This window comes from Somniosus microcephalus, chromosome 32, assembly GCF_052327205.1.
Source record: "Somniosus microcephalus isolate GS21.2 chromosome 32, FLI_Smic_1.0, whole genome shotgun sequence".
Taxonomy (NCBI): domain Eukaryota; kingdom Metazoa; phylum Chordata; class Chondrichthyes; order Squaliformes; family Somniosidae; genus Somniosus; species Somniosus microcephalus.
In genome coordinates, this window is record NC_141018.1 from 9,068,180 (window position 1) to 9,090,916 (window position 22,737).

General features: G+C 43.6%; 1 protein-coding gene across 3 annotated transcripts in view; it reads left to right on the forward strand.

Moving 5' to 3' along the window:
• vps13c (vacuolar protein sorting 13 homolog C) overlaps positions 1-22,737 on the forward strand; it is a 339,126-nt gene that overhangs the window by 79,084 nt on the left and 237,305 nt on the right. For all 3 annotated transcript variants that reach the window (XM_085972079.1, XM_085972080.1, XM_085972081.1), the window contains 8 exons: positions 2,709-2,789; positions 4,454-4,511; positions 10,103-10,230; positions 13,269-13,375; positions 14,630-14,801; positions 17,447-17,509; positions 17,877-18,009; positions 20,596-20,690. In XM_085972079.1, the coding sequence (XP_085828205.1) occupies positions 2,709-2,789; positions 4,454-4,511; positions 10,103-10,230; positions 13,269-13,375; positions 14,630-14,801; positions 17,447-17,509; positions 17,877-18,009; positions 20,596-20,690 (837 nt within the window). The remainder of the gene's footprint in view (positions 1-2,708; positions 2,790-4,453; positions 4,512-10,102; positions 10,231-13,268; positions 13,376-14,629; positions 14,802-17,446; positions 17,510-17,876; positions 18,010-20,595; positions 20,691-22,737) is intronic.

The window sequence follows — 22,737 nt, forward strand, 5'->3', positions numbered from 1 at the left end:
AGGAGGGCCAACAGGGCTCTCAACAGGAGGCCTTGCCCACCCAGGCTATTCCAGCAGCAGTTCTCCTACATGAATTTCACTGAGGAGCAGTGTGTTAGAAGGCTCCGCTTCAGCAAGGACGTGGTCACAGAGCTCTGCCACCTCCTGCAGCCAGACCTTGATCAGGACCACTCTCAGTGGCAGTCAAGGTCACCGTTGCCCTCAATTTCTCTGCCAGCGGATCATTCCCTTGTGTGACAGGTGACATCTCCTAGTTTGCCGTCCATTCGCCATCCGCCTGGTCATAGATGCTCTGTACAGAAGGAGAAGGGACTACATTTCCTTCTCCGTGACCAGAGCGAAGCAATGCGAGCGTACATGTGGCTTTGCCAGGATAGCGGGCTTCCCCATGGAGTAGGGTGGCATTGACTGCACCCACGTCGCTTTACAGGCATCTCAACAATCCTGAGGTATTTCGGAACTGCAAAGGCTACCACTCACTTAATGTGCAGTTGGTGTGCAACCACACATGGCGAATCCTGACCGCCAATGCCCGCTATCCTGGCAGCAGCCACGATGCCTTCATCCTGTGCCAGATCTGTTCCAGCCACCACATGAAGCTTGCGGCTGGCTGCTGGGAGACGAGGGCTATCCACTCTCCACCTGGCTCATGACTCCCCTCCGCAACCCAACACTCAATGAGAGCCATGCTGCCACCAGAAACATCATTGAGCAGACCATCAGAGTGCTTGAGCAATGGTTCCGCTGTCTTGACCGCTCAGGAGGAGCCCTCCAGTAATCTGCTGAGCGGGTGTCACATTTCTTCGCCGTCGACGTCTGCTGCATGCTGCACAACTTGACCATTATGAGGGCGATGCCATTGCCACCAGGCTTAGCCGCACCACTGGAGGAAGAGCAGGAGGACGAACAGCAGCGACGGAGGAGGCATCCACTCAATCGGCGTTCTGCAAGGTCGGTCTGTGACCGCCTCATCAGACTTTGTTTCCAGTGAATTTGAGTCCTCGTTCCGGTTGCTGAGCACATCGCCATCATTCCATCACTTTGTGATTCCATACACACCCCAGAACTGAACTGAGACACCGCACCAAATCTGCAACACTCCAGTAATCCATTTATCAAAAACCATTAACCACATACATACAACAACAATATTGACTAATCCCCCTTGTGCAAACCCTTGCCTCCCCTCTTCACAGTCCCCTTTCCCAATCTAGTGCTCCTACGTAGTGTCTCCCCAGTGGCTACAGCAGGGCTGGTGGAAGGCTGCTGAGTGTCGGTGCCAGAGACTACAGATGGCCTTGCAGGACGCCCTCGACCCGCTCTGAACACTTGAGGCGATGGCCTCCTTCCAGTGGCTGGGAACAGCATTGCCCTCCTTCGCTCCACTCCATCCACCAATGTCACGTCTGTGAACCGACGAGCCCTGTCCCTGGGAGTGGGAACAGCCAGAGCCATCAGGGGATTCACTTGCTCGCAGGTCACGGCCAGCAATGCTGAAAATGAGCATTTGCTCAATGATGCAACCTCCCCTTTAAGAGCTGGAAGGAACCAGTGTGAAGGATCATTGCTGAATACATTGCACCTGAAATTCATTAGCGCTCTGCTGGTAGTGCCCCACTGAGGTCATTAGCGCTTGATTTAGCGCCCCACTTTCTTCCTGGAGCGCTAACGCACGTTTTAGTAGAGGTTCAGAATCCTTGGTGCCTGCTGCTAAATTTTCAAAATTTCAAAAGTTTGCGCCCCAAACGGGACGATCCCCAATTTTGCCCCCATAGATCTTTAAAGGTGGGAGCGCAGATAGAAAAGGCTTTAAAAAGGCAAATGATTCTGGGTTTTATACTTCGATATAAAAGCGAGGCAGTGATATTGAATTTGTACACTGACTTGTTCAGGCCATAGTTGGAGTATTGCATGCCGTTCTCGGCACCCCATTATAGGAAGGATACGAGAGCCACAGAAAGTGTACAGTGAAGTGTCACTAAAATGAGAGGATTTAGTTATGACGAAAGGCTCTCAGAACTGTGAGTTTTCTCACTGGGACAGAGTAGGTTAAGCGAGATCTGATACTGACTTCAAAATTATGCAAGGTTTTGGGAGAGTAATAATGAAAGGCTGTTTCTACGAGTTGGTGAATTGCTAATAAGTAGAGCATAGGCTCAAGATGATCACTAAAAATGAAGGGAAAGTTGGAAGTTTTCCCCCCCACAGAGGCTAAGTAAAGCATGGAATGTTTTACCATAGATGCTTGTTGTGTAGAAACTATAATACAATTTGGAATGGAATTGGATAGATATTTGAAAATATAATGAGGAAAGTGCAGAAAAATGGGATTAAATTACTGTAGATAGCTTCAGCTCAAGACTTTATAATGGCACAGACCACAGTGGGCCAAATGGCGGCGGCCTCTGCTGCAATTTTTTATTCTATGAAGTGTACATTAGTTTGGGTCACTGTCTTTGGGAATGGGGATGGTGCGAATGCAGAGGTACTTGCGAAGTGTACTGGACTAATGCTAGTGCCAACATTTTTATACAAAAATAAAGAGAGTTTGCTTTTGTGTATGTATGTAAACTGAGTCTCACTTTTTGTGTTGTGGTTTCAGTATTGAGTGCTTGAAATGTGATTAGGTAACAGCTCAATTTGTTAGCTGGATTTTAAATTCAAGTTATTTCCATTGCGGGGAATAATGGTATTTGTTTGTTCTTCAGCTTGTCCGCTTAGATTGCCTTTGTGCCTACTGGAATGTGAACAGTTCATTGTTTTGCCAAGGCTCGAGGGAACAAATCTTGGTATGTATTTCTGTATCACTTTGACTTGGACGACTTGAAAATTTATTGTAGTTTCATGTGTGTCTGCATTATTAAAGGCTGTTTTGAGACAGTCCTGCATGACATTTTCATATTCCATTCCCTTTCTTGGTTACATAAAATCTCCAACTGACACTCCTTAGAGGTGAAGGTCAGATATGTATTTGTTGAAAATTCTTGAATAATATCCCTCCTGAGCCGCCTTAAAATGAGGCAATTCCAGGCTCCCTGTCCTTGACCATTTAATTTATAATACCAATTAGTCATCGTCTTGTAGCTCAGATGGTTTAAACAAGCTGTCAGTTTGACTGTCTTTTCCTGTGTTGCCTCCGGTGTCTGGGCATCATTGCTGTAGTATGGTGACCAGAATTGTACCCAGTGCTCCAGGTGTGATTGAGTCTGTGCAAAGCACTAGTTCAATTAGATCTGGGATTTGTGCTCTGTTCCTCTCTATGCTTCCTAAGATCCGGTTAGCTTTTCTTACTGTTGCCGCATACTGCCCTATTCCCCCCAGTGAACAATAACTAATCCCTCAGATCTTGCTTCTTGGTGTCAGCTGTGGCTCAGTGGGCAGCACTCTCACCCCTGTGGGTTCAAGTCCCACTCCTGATACTTGAGCACAAAAATCCAGGCTGACACTCCAGTGCAGTGCTGAGGGAGTGTTGCACTGTCAGCGGTACCGTCTTTCAGATGAGGCGTTAAACCGAGACCCCGTCTGCTCTCTCAGGTGGACATAAAATATCCCATGGCACTATTTTGAAGAAGAGAAGGGGAGTTATCCCTGTGCTCTGGTCGATATTTATCCCTCAAACATCACTATTAGATTATCTGGTCATTATCGCATTGCTGTTTGTGGGAGCTTGCTGTGTGCAAATTGGCTGCTGCGTTTCCTACATTACATAAGAACATAAGAAATAGGAGCTGGAGTCGGCCATTTGACCCTTCAAGCCTGCCTTCCCATTCAACAAGATCATGGCTAATCTACCTGAACGCCACCTTCCTGCACTATCCCCATATCCCTTAATTCCCTTAGCTCCCAAAATTTATCGACATCTGTCTTGAATATACTCAACGACTGAGCATCCACAGCTCTTTGGGTACATCAGTGACTACACTTATAACTACTTCATTGTCTGTAAAGCGCTTTGGGTTGTCCGGTGGTCGTGAAAGGCGCTAAATAAATGCAAGTCTTTCTTTGTTGTGTTCTCAACCACCTGCTCAAAGTGGTCGCTCTCCCAGTGGTGGAAAATATTTAAAAATGAATATGCACAGGTTAACTGGGTTCCTGCAAGGAGTAAAGAGGACGTGTCACAAGCCAGGGGTCCTTGAATAGAGGTTAGAGCAGCCATGAAGCTTTTTAAAAAAAAAAAAAAGAAGCTAATTAATACAACAACAGCTTGCATTTACATAGCACCTTTAACATAGTAAAGCGTCCCAAGGCGCTGCACAGGAGCGTTCTACCATGCTGTTTGCAATATTTTATTCCGTATGGCATTTAAGCACAATACCTCACTACTTGAGCTCAACTCCTTTCACAAAATGTTGTTTCAGGAAAATGTATTGATCATAAATTGTGCATTATTGTTAAAGATCACCCTTTTTGTTTCAGTAACTGCATCACCATGTGTAACCTTGGTTTTTGACAGGTGCAGCTGAAAGGGGGGATAGCTTCAAGTGCTCATGAACCGAAAAATCATGACTACAGTAAGTGTCATCGTTGCAATTGTTACTGTTAACTGATTTTATAATTCCTTTGGTTGTTTTAGAAGACATTTTCTAAAAGTGTAAAGAACTGTCGCAGTTGAGACTGGGACTTCTGTTCTTTAAAAGATTATTATTTAGTTTGTGCTTTGTACACTAGAAATGTGCAATTTCAATCAATTCTTTTAAAAAATTCATTTTCTGGATGTGGGCATCCCTGGCCAGGCTGGCATTAATTGCCCATCCCTAATTGCCCTCGAAGGTGGTGGTGAGCCGCTGCTACCTTGAACCGCTGCAGTCCGTGTGGTGAAGGTTCACCCACAATGCTGTTAGGGGGGGGGTTCTATGATTTTGACCCAGCGACGATGAAGCAATGGCGATACATGTCCAAGTCAGGATGGTATCGTGATTTGGAGGTGATTGCATCTGCTGCTCTTGTCCTTCTTGGTGGTGGTGGTCGCGGGTTTGGGAGGTGTTGCCAAAGAAACCTTGTCGACTTGTTGCAGTGCATCCTGAAGATAGGACGCACTGCAGCCACGGTGCGCCGGTGGTGGAGGATGTGAACGTTTAGAGCCCAGGTGCTAGGACCCCAGCTATTCATCACAATATATATTAATGATCTAGGCGAGGAAACTGGATGTAATATCTCCAAGTTTGCAGACGACACAAAGCTGGGCGGGCGTGTGTGCTGTGAGGAGGATGCCAAGAAACTCCAGGATGATTTGGACAGGTTGGGTGAATTGGCAGATGCAGTATAATGTGGATAAATGCGAGGTTATCCACTTTGGTGGCAAAAACAGGAAGGCAGATAGCACAAAAGGCAGTTGAGGCCAATCTGAACGGCAATATATTGGGAGAAGGGGAAGTACAACGAGACTTGGATGACCGAGTGCACCAGTCGTTGAAGGTAAGCATGCAGGCGCAGCAGGCGGTTAAGAAGGCAAATGGTATGTTGGCCTTCATAGCGAGAGGATTCGAGTACAGGAGCAAGGATGTCTTGCTGCAGTTGTGCAGGGCCTTGGTGAGACCACACCTTGAGTGTTGACTGCAGTTTTGGTTGCCTTATCTCAGGAAGGATGTTCTTGCCATGGAGGGAGTGCAGCGAAAATTCACCAGACTGATACCTGGGATGGCAGGAATGACTTATGAGGAGAGATTGGGTCGATTGGGCTTATATTCGCTGGAGTTTAGAAGATTGAGAGGGGATCTCATTGAAACTTATAAAATTCTAACAGAACTAGACAGACTAGATGCAGGAAGGATGTTCCCGATGGCGGGGAGTCCAGAACCAGGGGTCACAGTCTAAGGATAAGGGGTAAGCCATTTAGGACAGAGATGAGGAGGAATTTCTTCACCCAGAGAGTGGTGAACCTGTGGAATTCTCTACCACAGAAGGCAGTTGAAGCCAATTCATTAAATATATTCAAGAAGGAGTTAGATATATTTCTTGAGGCTAAAGGGATCAAGGGATATGGGGAGAAAGCAGGGACAGGGTACTGAATTTGGATGATCAGCCATGATCTCATTAAATGGCGGGGCAGGCTTGAGGGGCCGAATGGCCTACTCCTGCTCCTATCTTCAATGTTAGGCCAGTAGATGAGGTGCTGATCAAGCTTTGTTCTGGATAGTGGGGTTTGGTACGTCTTGGCTGAATAGGGAACTTGTTTGGTTTTGGAGAACCTAGAATTCCTCGTCTTTCTAAACTGAAAGGTGACATAGACAAACAGCTATCGATGAGGACATGTGAACAGCCAGCAATTACTTTACAGGGGACAATTGTTCTGAGGGATTTCTGTGTCTGATGGTTTAGTGCTCGGGTAGGTGGATCCTGTTGGTCATTTGACATTTATTTTTGGCTGTTTATGTCTAAAGTTGGGGGAGGGGCATCAGGATGAAGCATTAGAGAGGAGAAACAAGGTGCACAGAGGACTGGGAGAGACAAACAGCAGTAGAAGAAAGAGTAGTTCAGAAATAGGTGGGATCAGATGGGGGAATGCAGACTAGGATGGGTTTGGAGTGCATGTGTGTAAATATACTCCGCGTGGTAAATAGGTTGGTGAGCTGCAGGCACAAATTGCCATATGGGATGATGATATAGTGGCAATAATGGAGATCTGGCTCAAACAAGGGGAGGATTGGGAACTTATTATTTTGACTAACAAGTATTTAAGTGTGATAAAAGGAGGGGGGATGACGGTATTGATCAAAGATACTGTTACAGTACTGGAAAGGGATCATCTACTTGCGGGTTCAAAAGACACAATCTGTTTAGAATTATGGAATAATAGAGGAGCTATTACGCTGCTGGGTAGATACTATAGGCCACCGCATTGTGGGAAGGCGATCGGGTGCAAATTTGCAGGCAAATTTCAGAAAGATACAATAACGATAGAGTAGCGATAATGGGAGACGACAAACATCCTAATATAGATTGGAACAATAACAGTGTAAATGACGAGGAGGGGTAGGGATTCCAGAAATATGTACAAGAGAACTTTCTTGATGGCATATTTCCAGCCCAAAGAGGAAGGAAGCAGTGCTGGATCTGATTCCGGGGAGTAAAGTGGGTCAAGTGGAGCATGTTTCAGTGAGGGAGCATTTGGGAAACCGTGATGATATCATTAGGTTTAGATGGAAAGTAACCAGGAACAATCAGACATGAAAATACTCGACTGAAGAGGGCAAATTTCAGTAAGTTGAAAGAGGATCTGTTGGATCGGAATAAAAGATTGACACGTAAAACAGTAAATGAGCAATGGGCGGCCTTCAAAGAGGAGGTAGTTCTGGTACAGACTCGACACACATCCACGAGGGGGAAGGAAGGGGATCCAAAGCTCGAGCTTTCTGCTTGACTAAAGATGAAACCGAATAAGGAGGCTTCTGATAAATGTCAGACTCAATACAGTAGCGAAACGAGCTGAATATAAACCGTACAGGGGAGAACTGAAAAAGGAAGTAAGCAGGTCGAAGAGAGTGTATGAGAATAGATTTGCGGGTAACATAAAAAGGAACGCCAAAGTCTTGTCGAAGCATATAAATAGTAAGAGGACAATCAAAGGAAGGGTGGGACTGATTAGGGACCAAAAGGAGCTCTTGTGGCGGCAGAGCGCACTTTGCATTTGTCGTCACTAAAGAAAAGGATGCCGCCAATGACATAGTGAAGGTGGAGGTAGTAGAAAAATTGTATAGAATAAAAAAAAATAGCTACAGAGAAGGTACTCAAAAGGTTGGCAGCTAAAGTACAGAAGTCACCCGATCTGGATGGGATACATTCTAGGCTGTGAGAGAAGTAAGGGTGAAGATAGCGAAGGCTCTGGCCACAATTTTCAAGTCCTCCATCGATATGGGAGCGGTGCAGTGTTTCCTCTAAGCGGCCACGCAGTAATGTGAAGGGTCCCGTGCAGGCCGCTCACTGGCTTCTCCATTGTAAATTCCACGCATGCGCGGCAATTTCAAGGGACCGCGCATTAAAGGAAACAGGCTGCGCAGAACAAAGTGCAGCTTACAGGGAACATTGGAGCGGTGCCAGAGGATTGAAGGATTGCAAATGTTGCAATCTTGTTCAAAAAATGGACGCAGCATAAACCTGGTAACTATAGACCAGTCAGCCTAACGTTGATGGGAAAACTTTGCGACAGTAATCCGAGACAAAATTACTTGTCCCTTGGAAAAATATGGGTTAATCAATGACCGACAACACAGATTTGTTCAAGGCAACTCGCGTTTGACGAACTTGATTGAGTTCTTTGTTGAATTAACGGAGAGGGTTGATGAAGGTAGTGCAGTTGATGTTGTGTATATGGACTTTCAAAAGGCATTTGATAAAGTACCACATAATGGACATGTTAGCAAAATTGAATCCCATGGGATTAAAGGGGCGGTGGCTGCGTGGATACAAAATTGGCTGAGGGACGGAAAGCAGGGCGTAGTGGTGAACGGTTGTGTTCCAGACTAGAGTTGGTGTTCCCTGAGGGTCGGTGGCAGGACTCGTGCTCTTTTGATAGATGTTAATAATCTGGATTTGGGTATACAGGGCAGAGTTTGCAGATGAGACAAAACTCTGAAATGTATTAAACAGTAAGGAGGATCGTGGCAGACAGATGGCAGGTGAAATTTAACGCAGAGAAGGGTGAAGTGACTTATTTTGGTAGGAAGAATGAAGAGATGCAATATATGCTAAATGGTACAATTTTACAGGGGGTGCAGGGAGAGAGACCTGGGGGTGTATGTACACAAATCTTTGAAGGTGGCAGAACTAGTTGGGAAGGCTGTTTAAAAAAACATACGGGATCCATGGCTTTATGAATAGAGGCATAGAGTACAAAAGCAAGGAGGCTGTGCTAAACCTTTATAAATCACTTGTTCAGCCCCAGCTGGAGTATTGTGTCCAACTCTGGGCACCACAGTTTAGAAAGGATGTGAAAGTCTTAGAGTGTGCAGAGGAGATGTACTAGAATGTACCAGGGATGTGGGACTTCAGTTATGTGGAGAGACTAGAGAAGCTGGGGTTGTTCTCTTGGAGCAGAGAAGGTTATGGGAAGATTTAATAAGTGTTCAAAATAATGAATGGTTTTGATAGAGTAAATAAGGAGAAATTGTTTCTCATGGCAGAAGGGGAGGACACAGATTTAAGGTAATTGCCAAAAGAACCAGAGGTGAGATCAGTAGAAATTTTTCTATGCACTCTTGTGATCTGAAATGCACGGCCTGAGTGTGTGGTGGAAGCAGATTCAATCATAACTTTCAAAAGGGAATGGGATAAATACTTGAATGGGAAAAATGTGCAAGCTATGGGGAAAGAGCAGGGGGAGTGGGACTAATTGGAGAGCTCTTTCAAAGAGCCGGCACAGGCACGATGGGCCGAATGGACTCCTTCTGTGCTCTATCATTCTATTATTCCAGAAAAGGCTTGTAAGTTTTATGCACATAATCGTACAACTATTTTTGGTGATGAAGTCTGACTCCAGTTGTAGTGAGCGAGTTTTCCGGATCATTGATGCAGGCTGATGACTGAATTGCAATAGGAGTACTTGAGTGGCCTACTTGAAATGATTAACACTGAAAGTGACAGTCATGTGATATCCTTAAATATTCTTTATTCTCAGTCGGAACTTCTGCAGTCTTGCTTGCAAGAATATACACTGATGTGGCATATATAGATAGATGTAATACATGACCCAAGAGCAGCGAGAACCTAAGCGAACGCTTACAATGGTCTTTCTACTTAGTCACCATTTTGACCTGAATTGCAAGTCAAGAAATATATTCGAAGAACACAAGTAACAAATGTTAGATTATCACATCACATGTGTTTGAATCTACCCTCCAATTTCAAAATCAAAACTACAGCAGCAACCTCAAATATACTGAAAGGAAAAAAAACCTTTCATATTGTAACTTTTAAATGAACGCTATGCGATTGAACCTGCCCAAATAAGATTTCTAGAATTAAAAAAAAAAAATCAACATTTAAATGATATTCTAAGAGCATTAGCTTCTAATCAAGAAACTGGGGTATACTTCAGAAGTAGGTGCATGCTGCTTGGATGCATTGTTTTAAGTACTAATGCTGAATATTGTGTTTTATATTAAAGTTTTTAGACCAATATCGGCATCTGCCAAACTTTGCATCAATCCTTATGCTGAAGCTGAATTGAATTCTCCCAAAATAAATCTGGACATGGAAGTGCAAAGCATTGACATAGAGATGACGCAGCCTCAGGTAAGATTGTGTTCATCAGTTTTTCCTGTTGCTCGACGATTACAGCACCTAGTTAGAAAATACCATGTTATTTTTTTTTAAAGATTAACAGCTGGTCGTGAAAGATTGATGCGAAATAAATAGTGAGGTTGGATGTCCAGAAGTTTTACTTTTCCCAGGGAGTTAACGAGTTGTTTTGTAGTTATTTTTTGGAACAAGATCAACCAGACTGAGGGACTTGTATAGTACTGTTGTAATGTAATAATTACAGCTTTTATGTTGCAGATATCTATGATTCTGCGCAACCTATGGCACCTTTGTCTGTGAATCCAGGATGAGAGAAGTTGTCAGGTCCATATGTGCTTGCCCCCATCCTTTTTGGCTGATTTCATCCCCATGTATCAACCCTGCCATTTCCCCTACCCCCCTCCTCCCACATCCTGCATGAAGCAAAAAAAAATGTCTTCAAACAAGTCACGAGTCTCTGTCAAAAATCCCTTCTGGGCAGTGGGCCAAGCTCCAGAAGCTCTCAAACTTGATATTTTGCAGAATAATTTGCTCTGACATTCCAGATGCTGCGGCTACCCTGTTTTCCAGAAATCCATCTAAGCCTGTCTTGAAGGACTGTAAAGAATCTGACTTCATTCCCTCCTCTGGAATTCTGTTCCATAGGCTGTTAACTCTCTGGCAACGTGAAGCTTCTAGACATCCAACCTCACTCACTGTTTTCTTAATTTAGATGTGTGACCTTTAGTTTTACCTGACTCCGTTATCTTCAACACATTTGCATGTGGTCCATGCCTTTAATGGTCTTAAATATCTGGATCCGATCCCCTCTGTCTGCTTCAGTGTTTATTTCTCCCCACATTTAAAAAAAAATTAAGTGCTGACTGATATTTGCTTTCCTGCATGCTCATTACAATAACTTGTGTTTCAAAAGTATTTCTTCACTTTCAATTCTTGGCACACCATTGCTGGCAGAGAAGGCCAGGTGCTGCAATCCCTCTGCTCAGTCTGACTTCTGGGATATATGTGCGAGTGACCGAGTGAAACCTTCATGAACCACTAGTTAGGCCCCAGCTGGAGTATTGTGTCCCATTCTGGGCATCAAACTTTAGGAAGGATGTCAAGGCCTTGGAGAGGGTACAGAGGAGATTTACTAGAATAGTACCTGAGGTGAGGGACTTCAGTTATGTCGAGTGACTAGAGAAACTGGGATTGTTCTCCTTCGTTAAGGGGAGATTTAATAGAGGTGATCAGAATTATGAGGGGCTTTGATATAATAGATAGGGAGCAACTGTTACCAGTGGTAGAAGGGACAGTAATCAGAGGACACAGATTTAAGGTATTTGGCAAAAGAACCAGAGGGGAGATGAGGAGAATTTTTTTTTCACACCGAGTTATTATGATCTGGAATGCATTACACGAAAGGGTGGTGGCAGCAGATTCAATAATAACTTTCAAAACAGAATTGGATAAATATTTGCAGGGGAGAAGCTTGCAGGGCTATGGGGAAAGAACAGGACAAGAGTACTAATTGGATGGCTCTTTCAAAGAGCAGGCATGATGGGCCGAATGGCCGCCTCCTGTGCTGTACGATACTGTGATTCTATTTCCCCCCTGCCCCCCACAATTGTGGGAAAATGCTCGGCAATACACTACAGGAGCAAGAGTATGATTGAAAACTTTGAGAGGTTGGGAACACTGGCAGTGTACCTGTGACATGTCATTCTAACATTGTATGTTGGGACTAACATGTTCCATCACTCTTAAAACTGAGGATGGAGCAGGCAAGAATTAACAAATTTCCACTTTTTGTTGGATAAGATTACTTGAGCTTTCCTTTCTGTGGCCATAGTTACAGCTTTATTTGTTGTAAGGCAACTGGACACGCATCGATTTTTGACTTACAGGGAGTGTTACAGTGCGATTATATAGAGACGAATGTGGTATGGGCATTGGTAATTTATGTTGCACTGTACTGAAGCAGACATCAGCACCTCTCAGTGGAAAAATCCTACACGGTTACTGGAATTCACGAAGTTAACATGGTAGCCAATTGTGCCACCCATCAGATTACCTTTTTATTTTTATTTTTAGTGTTAATCTGGATCTACTTCTAAAGATTCTATTATATGTTAACGTGCAGCTTTCAAGCTTCCCTTTGGTTGGTTCACACTCCATAGGTGTGTCTCTAGTGTTGCAGAAAATGCCGAGTAACATTGTGTAAAACAAGTTTTGTCTAGCTGCATCAGAAGTATTTTTTAAAAAGTCAGGCCGATCACTCGTCGTGACCAGCTTGTCGCCATCTGTGAAAACAAACAACATATCTGGGGACTTTCCATTTGTTATGTTCCCATTCAAAGGTCTCAAAATTATTCAGCCAGGCTTAAATCAAAGTCTCAGTAAAAAATAAATGTTGTGCTGTCACGGTATACTGCCATGGCTGGCACAGTCAGCATGGCCATTACTGGATGAATGAGCCCTCAGTTCAAACCAGTGCAGTAGGATTCTGGGCATGTGACTTCCTTCATTCCAAGATAAATATTTGTCTGCCTGCTTGGTTTTTCTTTGTCCAACAATTTAAATGATTTAACTGTTCCCCTCTATGCCACAGATCGAGAGGCTAGATGGCCTACTCCTGTTCCTACGATCCAATCATTTAGTTGTTATTCTGATAGGGTTAGATGAAGTAGAGTGGGAAGAGGCTCGTGTGGAGCGTAAACACCGGTGTGGACCAGTTGGGTCGAATGGCCTGTTTCTGTGCTGTAGATCCGAGATAGTGGAGACACAGTATAATTTCCTTGCTAATTATGACCTCTGATAAATTTTTGTTTCCTGACGAGAACAAATAAATGACTGACATTCTAGTCTCTGATTTTCAAGCCATATTCTTCCAGGCAACTAACTTTTAAAAGCTTGTGTCTATTCAATTTGATTGTCGATTTGTGCAGTTGTTCTGATTAAAATGTTCTGATTTAAGCTTGCACTACAGATCAGCAGTGCGTGTGAAAATTGGAAATGACAATGTGTGGACTGACAATTGTTCATGTTTCCAGTATCTTAGTATTATAGATCTGTTGGAATCTGTGGACTATATGGTTAGAAACATCCCTTATAGAAAATACAGGCCCGATGTACCACTTCATAAAAATGCCAGTAAATGGTAAGTTATTCAAATTTGTGCTGTATGCCTGTGAATTTTCAATTTGATGGCAGCGTTTTCTTCCTCCAGCTTTCAGTTCTTGCTCCTTTTGATGTGTGTTGAGTACTCCCGCCCCTGCCCAGAGACTCCTAATTCAGTGGTGCTACTCTGAGATTTGGTTTGGTAACTTAACCCAGATTGAACATGTGACTTTGCCGGTATGATGGACTACCACAGCCTGTGGTGCATTTACAATGCTGAGTCATTGGCCAAGCTTAGGTGCTCATTTCTTTTTACTTTCTATCTTATACAGCTGTAACCTGCATGTTTGTTTTTCATGTTAAAAGAAAGAAAGCTTTGCATTTCTGTAGTGCCTTTCACAACCTCAGGATGTCCCAAAGCGCTTCACAGCCATTTAAGTGCTTTCTGTAGTATAGTCACTATTGTAATGTAAGAAATGTGGCAGCAAGCTGCCACCAATAGCAATGTGATAATGACTGGATAATCTGTTTTTAGCGATGTTGATTGAGGGATAAATATTGGTCAGGACACCGGGGAGAATTCCTCTGCTCTTCATTTAAACTAGTGCCGTGGGATCTTTTACATCCACCTGAGAGAGCAGACAGGGCCTTGGTTTAACGTCTCAACTGAAAGATGGCACCTCTGACAGTGCAGCACTCCCTCAGCACTGGAGTGTCAGCCTAGATTATGTGCTCAAGTCTCTGGAGTGGGCCTCAACCCACAACCCCTGACTCGCACGCTACCACTGAGCTGCGGCTGACACCTGTAGAGCAGCAACACCACGGAAAGCGTTATGTGTGTCTTGTATTTCTTTCAGATCAGGTGTATGTTTTTGCTGTTCCAACAGAGAAACTAATTTCAAATCACTATTTATTTCATTCAGATTTATCTTTTGACAGCAAGTAGTTAAGTTCCCAGATAAAATCAGATCTCTAATTTGAGGGGTATTTTTATTTTGTCATTGTGAGGGGAGTAAGAGCTGGGAGGCGGAACGTTGTACCAGCTTGGCACTCGGTGTCTGCATTGCTAATGCATCAGGTACAGTCTGGGTCACATGCAAGTCAACAGTCCCTTCCCCCTCGCCCAAAACAACGGAAGAAATGCTCCTTAACCCCGACATCCGGAAAACAGCCTGATGTGCCACTGATGTGACATTCCCATTTCCCGCACCAATTCATGGCTTTCCTGTGACATTCACATTTTTCCATTGTAATTTTTTCTTGTTGCTATGAAGTAATAACTCTTTCATCTTAGGTGGAAATATGCAATCACAGGAATTCTGGATGTTCATCTTTGGAGAAAAAATCGCATGTGGTCCTGGGTTAACATCAAAAGTCACAGACAAAATCTGAAGGCTTATAAAATGGCTTATAAGAGCAAGCTGACACAGACTAAACCTTCTGAAGAAATATTGAAACAAATTCAGGTAAAGCTCCTATTTATAGTTTAATTGCTTTTAAAAATGAAATCTTCATGATTTGTGACTCAAATGTTGGTTTTGTAGTCTGAAAAACATACCTCTAAATATCATTAATTAGTTTGAGAGGGGTGTGTTTTTAGTGACTTGGGGTGCTACATTCCTGCAGATTAAAGCTGGTTCATCTCTCGCAGTATAAATGGTGCAGTAGCAATATTTCCCAGACTGAGTCGTTGCTGTTTATGCTGCTGACTTTGCCTGTTAGAATTTGGTGAACTGATCAGCAGAGGAAATAGCGGGTATTCATCCTCCTCCCTCATTGGTGTTTCGAGATTATTGTTCCATATGGGGGACCATACGCCCGAGAGAGAAATGTGGGCATGCAGCATACTGGTATTAAACAGTAATGCAAGGGGGCCACAATGCCCTTTATCCTGGGACAGTTGACCAGCTTTCACAGTGCTAATATCTCAGTCACAGTAACCTGGGAGAGGGGAAGACTATGAACAAAAGCCAGAAGCAGAGATCTTGACTGGACGGTAAACTCAGATAAGGAATGCTGTTGGATCCATCACAGCTCATTTGTCCAGAAAGAAAACCAAGTCTCCAAAGTGGCTCTTGAGTGACTTGAGTTTCACCTCTTCGTCTACCTGGAAGTCTATTCCTAATGTTGATTTATTCTTTGGTTTACCAGATTCTTTCTGGCACCAGTCCAAAGTCTGCTTTTCACCAATTTGAATCTGTGCACTGTTGTCCTATTGTCATAGTTTATTTTAACATAGTGCTCTGGTACAAGGTTATCTCTCAGTAGTCCTTTTTTCAAGGGTTGAGGAGCTCCAGTTTCTCTTTTCCCCTCGAGGGTCATTTTCTTGTTCCTGGTAATCGCCCTTCTCTGTACTGCATCCAGGGCCTGAATGTTTCTTTATCCTTTTGGTGACCAGAACCGGACACAATACTCAAGTTGCCGTCGAACCAGTGCTGTAGAGTTTCAGTATAACCTCCTGTGATTTATACTGTACTGATTTAGCAATATTCATAGTGTTGCAGAAATAGGTACCAGTGCTTTCCTCCACATAAACCATCTAATCCCACTGTTCTGTTCGTTTTGAATATCCATTAATATTACTCTTTCAAGTCAATATTTAATTTGCTTCAACAACAGTTTGTGGAAGAAAATCCACATTTTAACCGCCCTCTGTGTAAAGAATTCTTTTCTGACCTCCCCTTTAATTCTTTTTGTGATTTCACTAGATTTTATGTCCTCATTACCATCTTGCCAGCTAGGGAAGTAATCTAGAAGAACTTGTATTTACATCGAGTTACATTGAGTCTACAGCACAGAAACAGGCCATTCGGCCCAACTGGTCTATGCTCCACACGAGCCTCCTTCTACTCCTCTTCATCTAACCCTGTTAGCATATCCTTTTCTCCCTTATGTGCTCATCTTGCTTCCCCTTAAATGCATCCTTGCTGTTTGACTCAACTACTCCTTGCAGTAGCGAGTTCCACATTCTAACCACTCTTTGGGTAAAGAAGTTTCGGTATTGGATGTATTAGTGACTTTTATATTTATGACGTCTAGTTTTGGACTCCCCGCATGGAAACATCTTCTCTACATCTAACCTATCAAACCCTGTCATTATCGTCAAGTCCTTGATCAGGTCATCCCTCGGCCCTCTCTCTTTCTAGAGAAAAGAGCCCCAGCCTGTTGAGTCTTTCCTGATGGTCGTATCCTCTCAGTTCTGGTATCATCCTGGTGCAATAAAGATTCACATTCTCCAATGCCTCTATCACTTCTATAACATGGAGACCAGAACTGTGCACCGTATTCCCAAGTGTGGTCTAACCAAGGTTCGATACAAGTTTAACACAACTTCTCTGCTTTTCCTTCCTATCCCTCTAGAAATGAATCCCAGTGCTTGGTTTGCTGTTTTTATGGCCTTATTGACCTGCAGCACTACCTTTAGTGATTTGTGAATGTGACCCCTAGATCCCTTTGCTCCTCTACCCAATTTAGACTTATTATCCAATCAGTATGTGGCCTCTGTATTCTGCCTACAAAAATGCACCACCTCACATTTATCTATATTGAAATTCATTTGTCAATTACACACCCATTCTGCAAGCTTATTAATGTCGTCTTGTATTAAGTCGCATTCTTCCTTCATGTTAACAGCACCCCCAAGCTGCAAATTTTGAAATTGTACTCCCCATTCCCGAGTCCAAATCGTTGATGTAAATTGTGAACAACAGTGGTCCCAGCACCGATCCCTGTGGAACACCACTTCCCTTAACCCCTGCTCTCTCTTCTGTTTTGTAGCCAGCTTGCTATCTATTCTACTCCATCCCCAAACTCCACACGCTCTGACCGTAGTCGTGTATCTACTGTGCGGTGTAATATACGCAAATGCAGCAGCCAATTTGCGCACACACCACATTGATCCCACAAACAACACTGAGATAAAATGACCAGATAATCTGTTTGTGGTGTTGGTTGAGGGATAAATGTTGCCCAGAACACCAGGAGGCCTCCCCATCTCTTCTGTAGTCCCTTCAAGTTCAGCATGGGAGATTCCTCTGTATTTTACAATATTCTGTGGTTAAAACTTGCATTTCCTGTTGTGTACATTGGCTGATTGCTGTATCCTTTTCAGATCCTGGAGAAACCACTGGATATTTTCAACATCACACTAGCAAGACAACAGGCACATGTTGAGGTAACTCTGAACATAGATTTTTTTGTGTGTTTTTTTATTAGCTCATGGGATTTGGGCTTCGCTAGCAATGCCAGCATTTATTGCCCATCCATAATTGCCTTTGAGAAGGTGGTGGCGAGCCACCTTCTTGAACCGCTGCAGTCCGTGTGGTGAAGGTACTCCCACAGTGCTGTTAGGGAGGGAGTTCCAGGATTTTGACCCAGCGATGATGAAGGAACGGCGATATATTTCCAAGTCAGGATAGTGTGCGAGTTGATGGGGAACTTGGAGGTGGTGGTCGCATGTGCCAGTTGCCCTTGTCCTTCTAGGCGGTAGAGGTATATTCGATCGTTTAATGTCCTACTCATGAATTCTTTATTATTCTCAGGTGATTAGATCAGGGCAGAAGATGCTGGGGAAGAAGGGAGCAGAGAAGCAGAGCGGGGGCTGGTTCAGTGGACTGTGGGGAAGAAAAGAATCCAAGAAGAAGGGCGAAGAGGAAGATAAATCTGTACCGGAAAGTTAGTAAAACATTTATCGTGAAGTTTTGTTTGGAATGTGTTTTCTTGTCTTCACTGTGAAGTTATACAAGCACCCCTAACGAAGCCAGCTGACCCTTCAAATAACGACTGTAAAACCAAGCAGCTTGCCACCAGTCTTTAACTGCTGCAGTGCAAGGAAATCCACTTTCGCCATTCTGTTCTCTCTGCTTCTAAGTGCAGGTATAGCTAAGAACATGTCCTGTGTGTGATAATATATAATCTTTCTGTTTGTTTTTATCCTTGTACCATCGGAGCTATGGAAAATATAGGCATTTGCCACGGGGAATATCATTGGGGGGGGGGCGGTGCTTCCCTTTAAAGAGCTTGTAATGCAGCGAGAGGTTTCTGCCATTATCGTTCTAGATATTGCATGCAGCCCCTCTCTTCTCTCTCCCCCTTCCCCTTGAGAGCTGTTGGTTCATTTTATTGCTGCTGAGAAAAATGTCTAACCAGTTTCAAAGTTTATTTGTGGTTGCCATTATTCCCGTCCAGAAAATGAGTGGGTGTCAAATGAAAATAAAAATTGCAAATGCTGGAAGAGAGCAACAGGTAAAAGGCTCCGAGGAATCGGTGGGTTTGTCGGCCATCAAACAGGTTTTTTGCAGAATTGGATAGTATTGTAAAATCGTGGATCGTATGCAAGTGAGGCAAGGAAAAGTAATTGAAAGAACAGAAGGTCACAAAATAGTTAAATAAGGTGGTAAAAAGACATGGAAAGAGGCACAGGAACAAATGAGAGCTACAGGAAGTATGAAGTCAAACCAAGAGTGCTGGAAGCGCAATAAGCCTGCTGACACTTGAAAAGCGAGAAGGCAGGTCATTGCACGAGATATTGGCCTTCTCTTCCTTGCGCACCCCCTCAGACCTGTGTTCTGATGCACGTTCTACATCTGAAACGGTATCAAAGGATCTATTTGGCGTCCCTCGCACCCTACTTCCAGAAAAATGGGGGTGCCAGTTGAGGTCTAAAGTGGGTAAAGTTAGTATTCAGAGCAGAGGGTTGCAGAGTGGCCAGGCGAATTCTCCTGAAGTGAGCTTGCTTGAAGCAGTGCAGGAAGCCAAAAGCAGAGGTGGGAGGGGGGTCCAGTTGGTGGTGAGCCACAGTTAGGTGAGGCTCACACTTGTGGACAGAACAGAGATGGTCATCCAATCTACATTTGGTCACCATAATGTGGAGAAGACTCACCAGGAGGGAGTACAGTACAGCAGACTCGCAGAAATACACAGACACATTTCTTTTTCACACAAGTGGAGGGCTTGGAGCTTTTGACAGTGGCATTGGAGAAAGTAACTGGACAGGCATTGCATTTGAAATAATTATGAGAAAGTGCAAGGAACAGGATGATGGAAGAATGAACATGGTTATGCTGGAGGAACTCTGGAAAGTGAGTGTTTGTATGGGATGTCAGACTAACTTTAAATATACCACCAAATGCAGTTATGGTCACCAACTGGCACATCCATTGTCTTTGCTGCTTTGCTTCCAAGAAAAATTGAGGCATCCAAGATTTGCCATTTATCTTTCTGCACCTGCAGAAAGAACTTTGAATAGTTTCAAAGCAATTTTACAGGACCACTTCAGCTGCAACAGTTGTTATAGCTTCCAAACTCTCTGGCACCAGTAAGCATTATTGACTTGAGCCCCATTGAACCCATCACAGATTGTCATACAACTTCATAATAATCAAAATATATGGTGTAGAGCATCTCCTCCTGAAAGAGAAGGTTGCAGATTGAAATTCTGGAGTGGCCTGTTATTTCAATTTATTGGCCACTGTTTGGGAGTGCTCAGTTAGGAAGGGAGAGAAGGGTTATAATGTGCTTAACCTAACACAAAAGCACTTTCCACACATCCACCGTCTGATCAGCGAGCAAACTAATGATAGTTGATCAGAGATCCCCACGTTTCTCCCCCCTCTCTCCTTTTGGAGGTGGGGGAGGTGTTTAGCGCAGTGAGTTGCAAACCAGAGAAAATGTATGAAGAGACATTCAGTGGTTTGGAAAGGACCTTTTGGATTAGTTTTCTGGCCATGTTGAGGATGTATTTGATGTTTTACATTCCAGCTCTACCACCCTCCGAAAATGGTGTTCCTCCAACTCTGGCCTCTTGTGCATCCCCACCTCTTCCCCCGAGGCAACTGTGCCTTCAGCCATCTAGGGCCTCAGTTCTGGAATTCCCTCCCTAAGCCTCTCCACCTGCCCCCCCCTCTCTCCTCCTTTACGATGCTCCAAAAACCTACCTCTTTGACTAAGCTTTTGGTCACCTGTCCTAATGCCCCCATCTTGGGCCCAGTGTCAGTTTTTGTCTGATATTGTTCCTGTGAAGCGCCTTGAGACGTTTTATTGCGTTAAAGGTGCTATATAAATGCAAGTTGCTCTTTACTTTAAATGGTAGCTGTTTTATTAATGCTTGGGAATCTCTGGACTTATTGGACAACAAATACTGTGTATAGTTGTCGGTGTTTTTTCGTAACAAAATTTTAGTTTCAGTGTCTAAGATGTTTTCAACATTCTTTTGTATGCCTCAGAATTTGTTCATATCTGTTTATTATTTGTCCTGCCCAGGTATTAATGAGCTCATGACTGCTGAAGAAAAGACCAAGCTGTACACTGCTATTGGATACAGTGAGAGTTCCCACAACTTGACCTTACCCAAAGAGGTGTCTCCTTTTATTATTCTTAATAGTTGACTAGAAATTCTATGCAGGTAAACTCTGACCAATAAAGGGTTGATTCCATGATCCCACGCTTCCAGGAGAGAAGCTGTGCTTGAAGGGGTTCTCCAATCCGTGATCCCTGTGAGTGTGGCTCTCCGGTGGGATTGTGAAATTGTGACTTTTAAGCATTGAAACCTCATGTTAATTGGTCAACGAAAGCTTATTAACTTTCATTGCTTCCGATCATTTGCAACAACTTTCAAATTTGTTTTTCAGTAATTCATTAATTTTTTTACCCTGACTTTTCTCCCTATCTCTTCTGATGGGGTAATTTTCCACCACACTGAACCTTCTAGCGCCTTCAATGGGACATATTAGGAAGCTACTTAACTATGATGGGGCTTTAAAGAAAGAAAGAAAAATTCACATTTAGGTAGCACCTTTCATGACCTCGGGACTCCCCAAGTGCTTCACAGCTAATTTAGTTTTTTGAAGTGTAGTCAGTGTTGTGGTGTAGGTATATTTGGCAGCCAATCTACATACAGCAAGGCCCCACAGTTAGCAGTGGGATAAATGAGTGCGAGAACTTCCCTCACTGCTCTTCAGATAGTGAGATGGAATCATTGAGAGCGCAGACAGGTACTCAGTGTAACTTCTCCTCTGAAAGACGGCACCTCCAACAGTGCAGCACTCTCTCAGTACTACTCTGGCATGTCAGCCTAGATCATAGGCTCAAATCTCTGGAGTGGAGCTTGAACCCGCGACCTTCTGAGTTAAGAGGTGAGAGTGACAAAACTGACACCTAATCTTGAACCCAATCTTGTCCTGGTTTGTGTGCTCTTTCCAGATGGGGTCATTGGGCAGGATTGTGACAGGAATCCTCCTCTTCTGTTCTTTTTCCACTTTGCTTCTCCCTTGCCAGGGGGTTTGGAGTTGTTTTGACTATCCAGGTGCAGTCACATGAAACTTTAGAATGGTTTCTGATGCAGTAGGCCATTATCTTTCCTATTAAGGTGCAAGGAAATTATTTTGAATACAGGTACCTGTTCTACTTTGTGAATGGTGCAGCAGTCCAGTTTGAGGACCATCAGTAATGTGTTGCAGATAGCCTGATGGTCCTCTGTAAATTGCTAATAAGGAATCTTAAGTTAATTGAGAAATACAACTGTAAACAAAGTGAACACTTGACTGTAACAAGTGCAAATAAAATGACCACGGAAGGATTAATATACTACAAATGGCACGATTTGAGAAGTGTAGAGGAGCAGAGAGATCTTGGTGTTCATATACACACATCCTTAACGGTGGCAGGGCAAGTTGATAAGGTGGATAAAAAAGCATATGGATAACTTGGGTTTCTAAGTAGAGGAATAGAATATAAAAGCAGAGAGATCATGCTAGAACTTTATAAATCACTGGTTAGGCCTCGGCTGGAGTATTGTGGACAATTCTGGGCTCCACACTTCAGGAAAGATGTAAAGGCCTTAGAAAGGGCCCAGAGGAGGTTTACCAGGATGTTACCAGGGATGAGGGACTTCAGCTATGAGGAGAGGTTGGGAAAGTTAGGACTATTCTCCTTGGAACAGAGAAGGTTGAGAAGTGACCTAATAGAGGTTTACAGGATGATAGTTTTTGATGGAGTAGATCGAGAAAAATTATTCCCTCTGGCGAGCGGGTCAATAACAAAAGATCATAGATTCAAAATCATTGGCAAAAGATCTCGGAGAGATGAGGGGAAATGTTTTCACTCTGCGCTGTCGGGATCTGGAACGCTCTACCTCAAAGGTGGTGGAAGCTGATTCCGTAAATTTTGAAAGGGAGTTGGACAGGTACTTGAAGATGAGGCACTTACAAGGTTACTTACAAAATGTGGGACTAAGGACGACTGTTCTCTCTAAGAGCCAACACGGGCACGACGGGCTGAATGGCCTCCTTCTGTGCTGTAATAAGATTCTATAAATCAAGAAAAAAACTATACAAGCTGAAGAGTTCTGGTGGATGGTGCTTATTGGTGAAACCGGATGAAGATATGAAGCCCTCGACAAAGAGA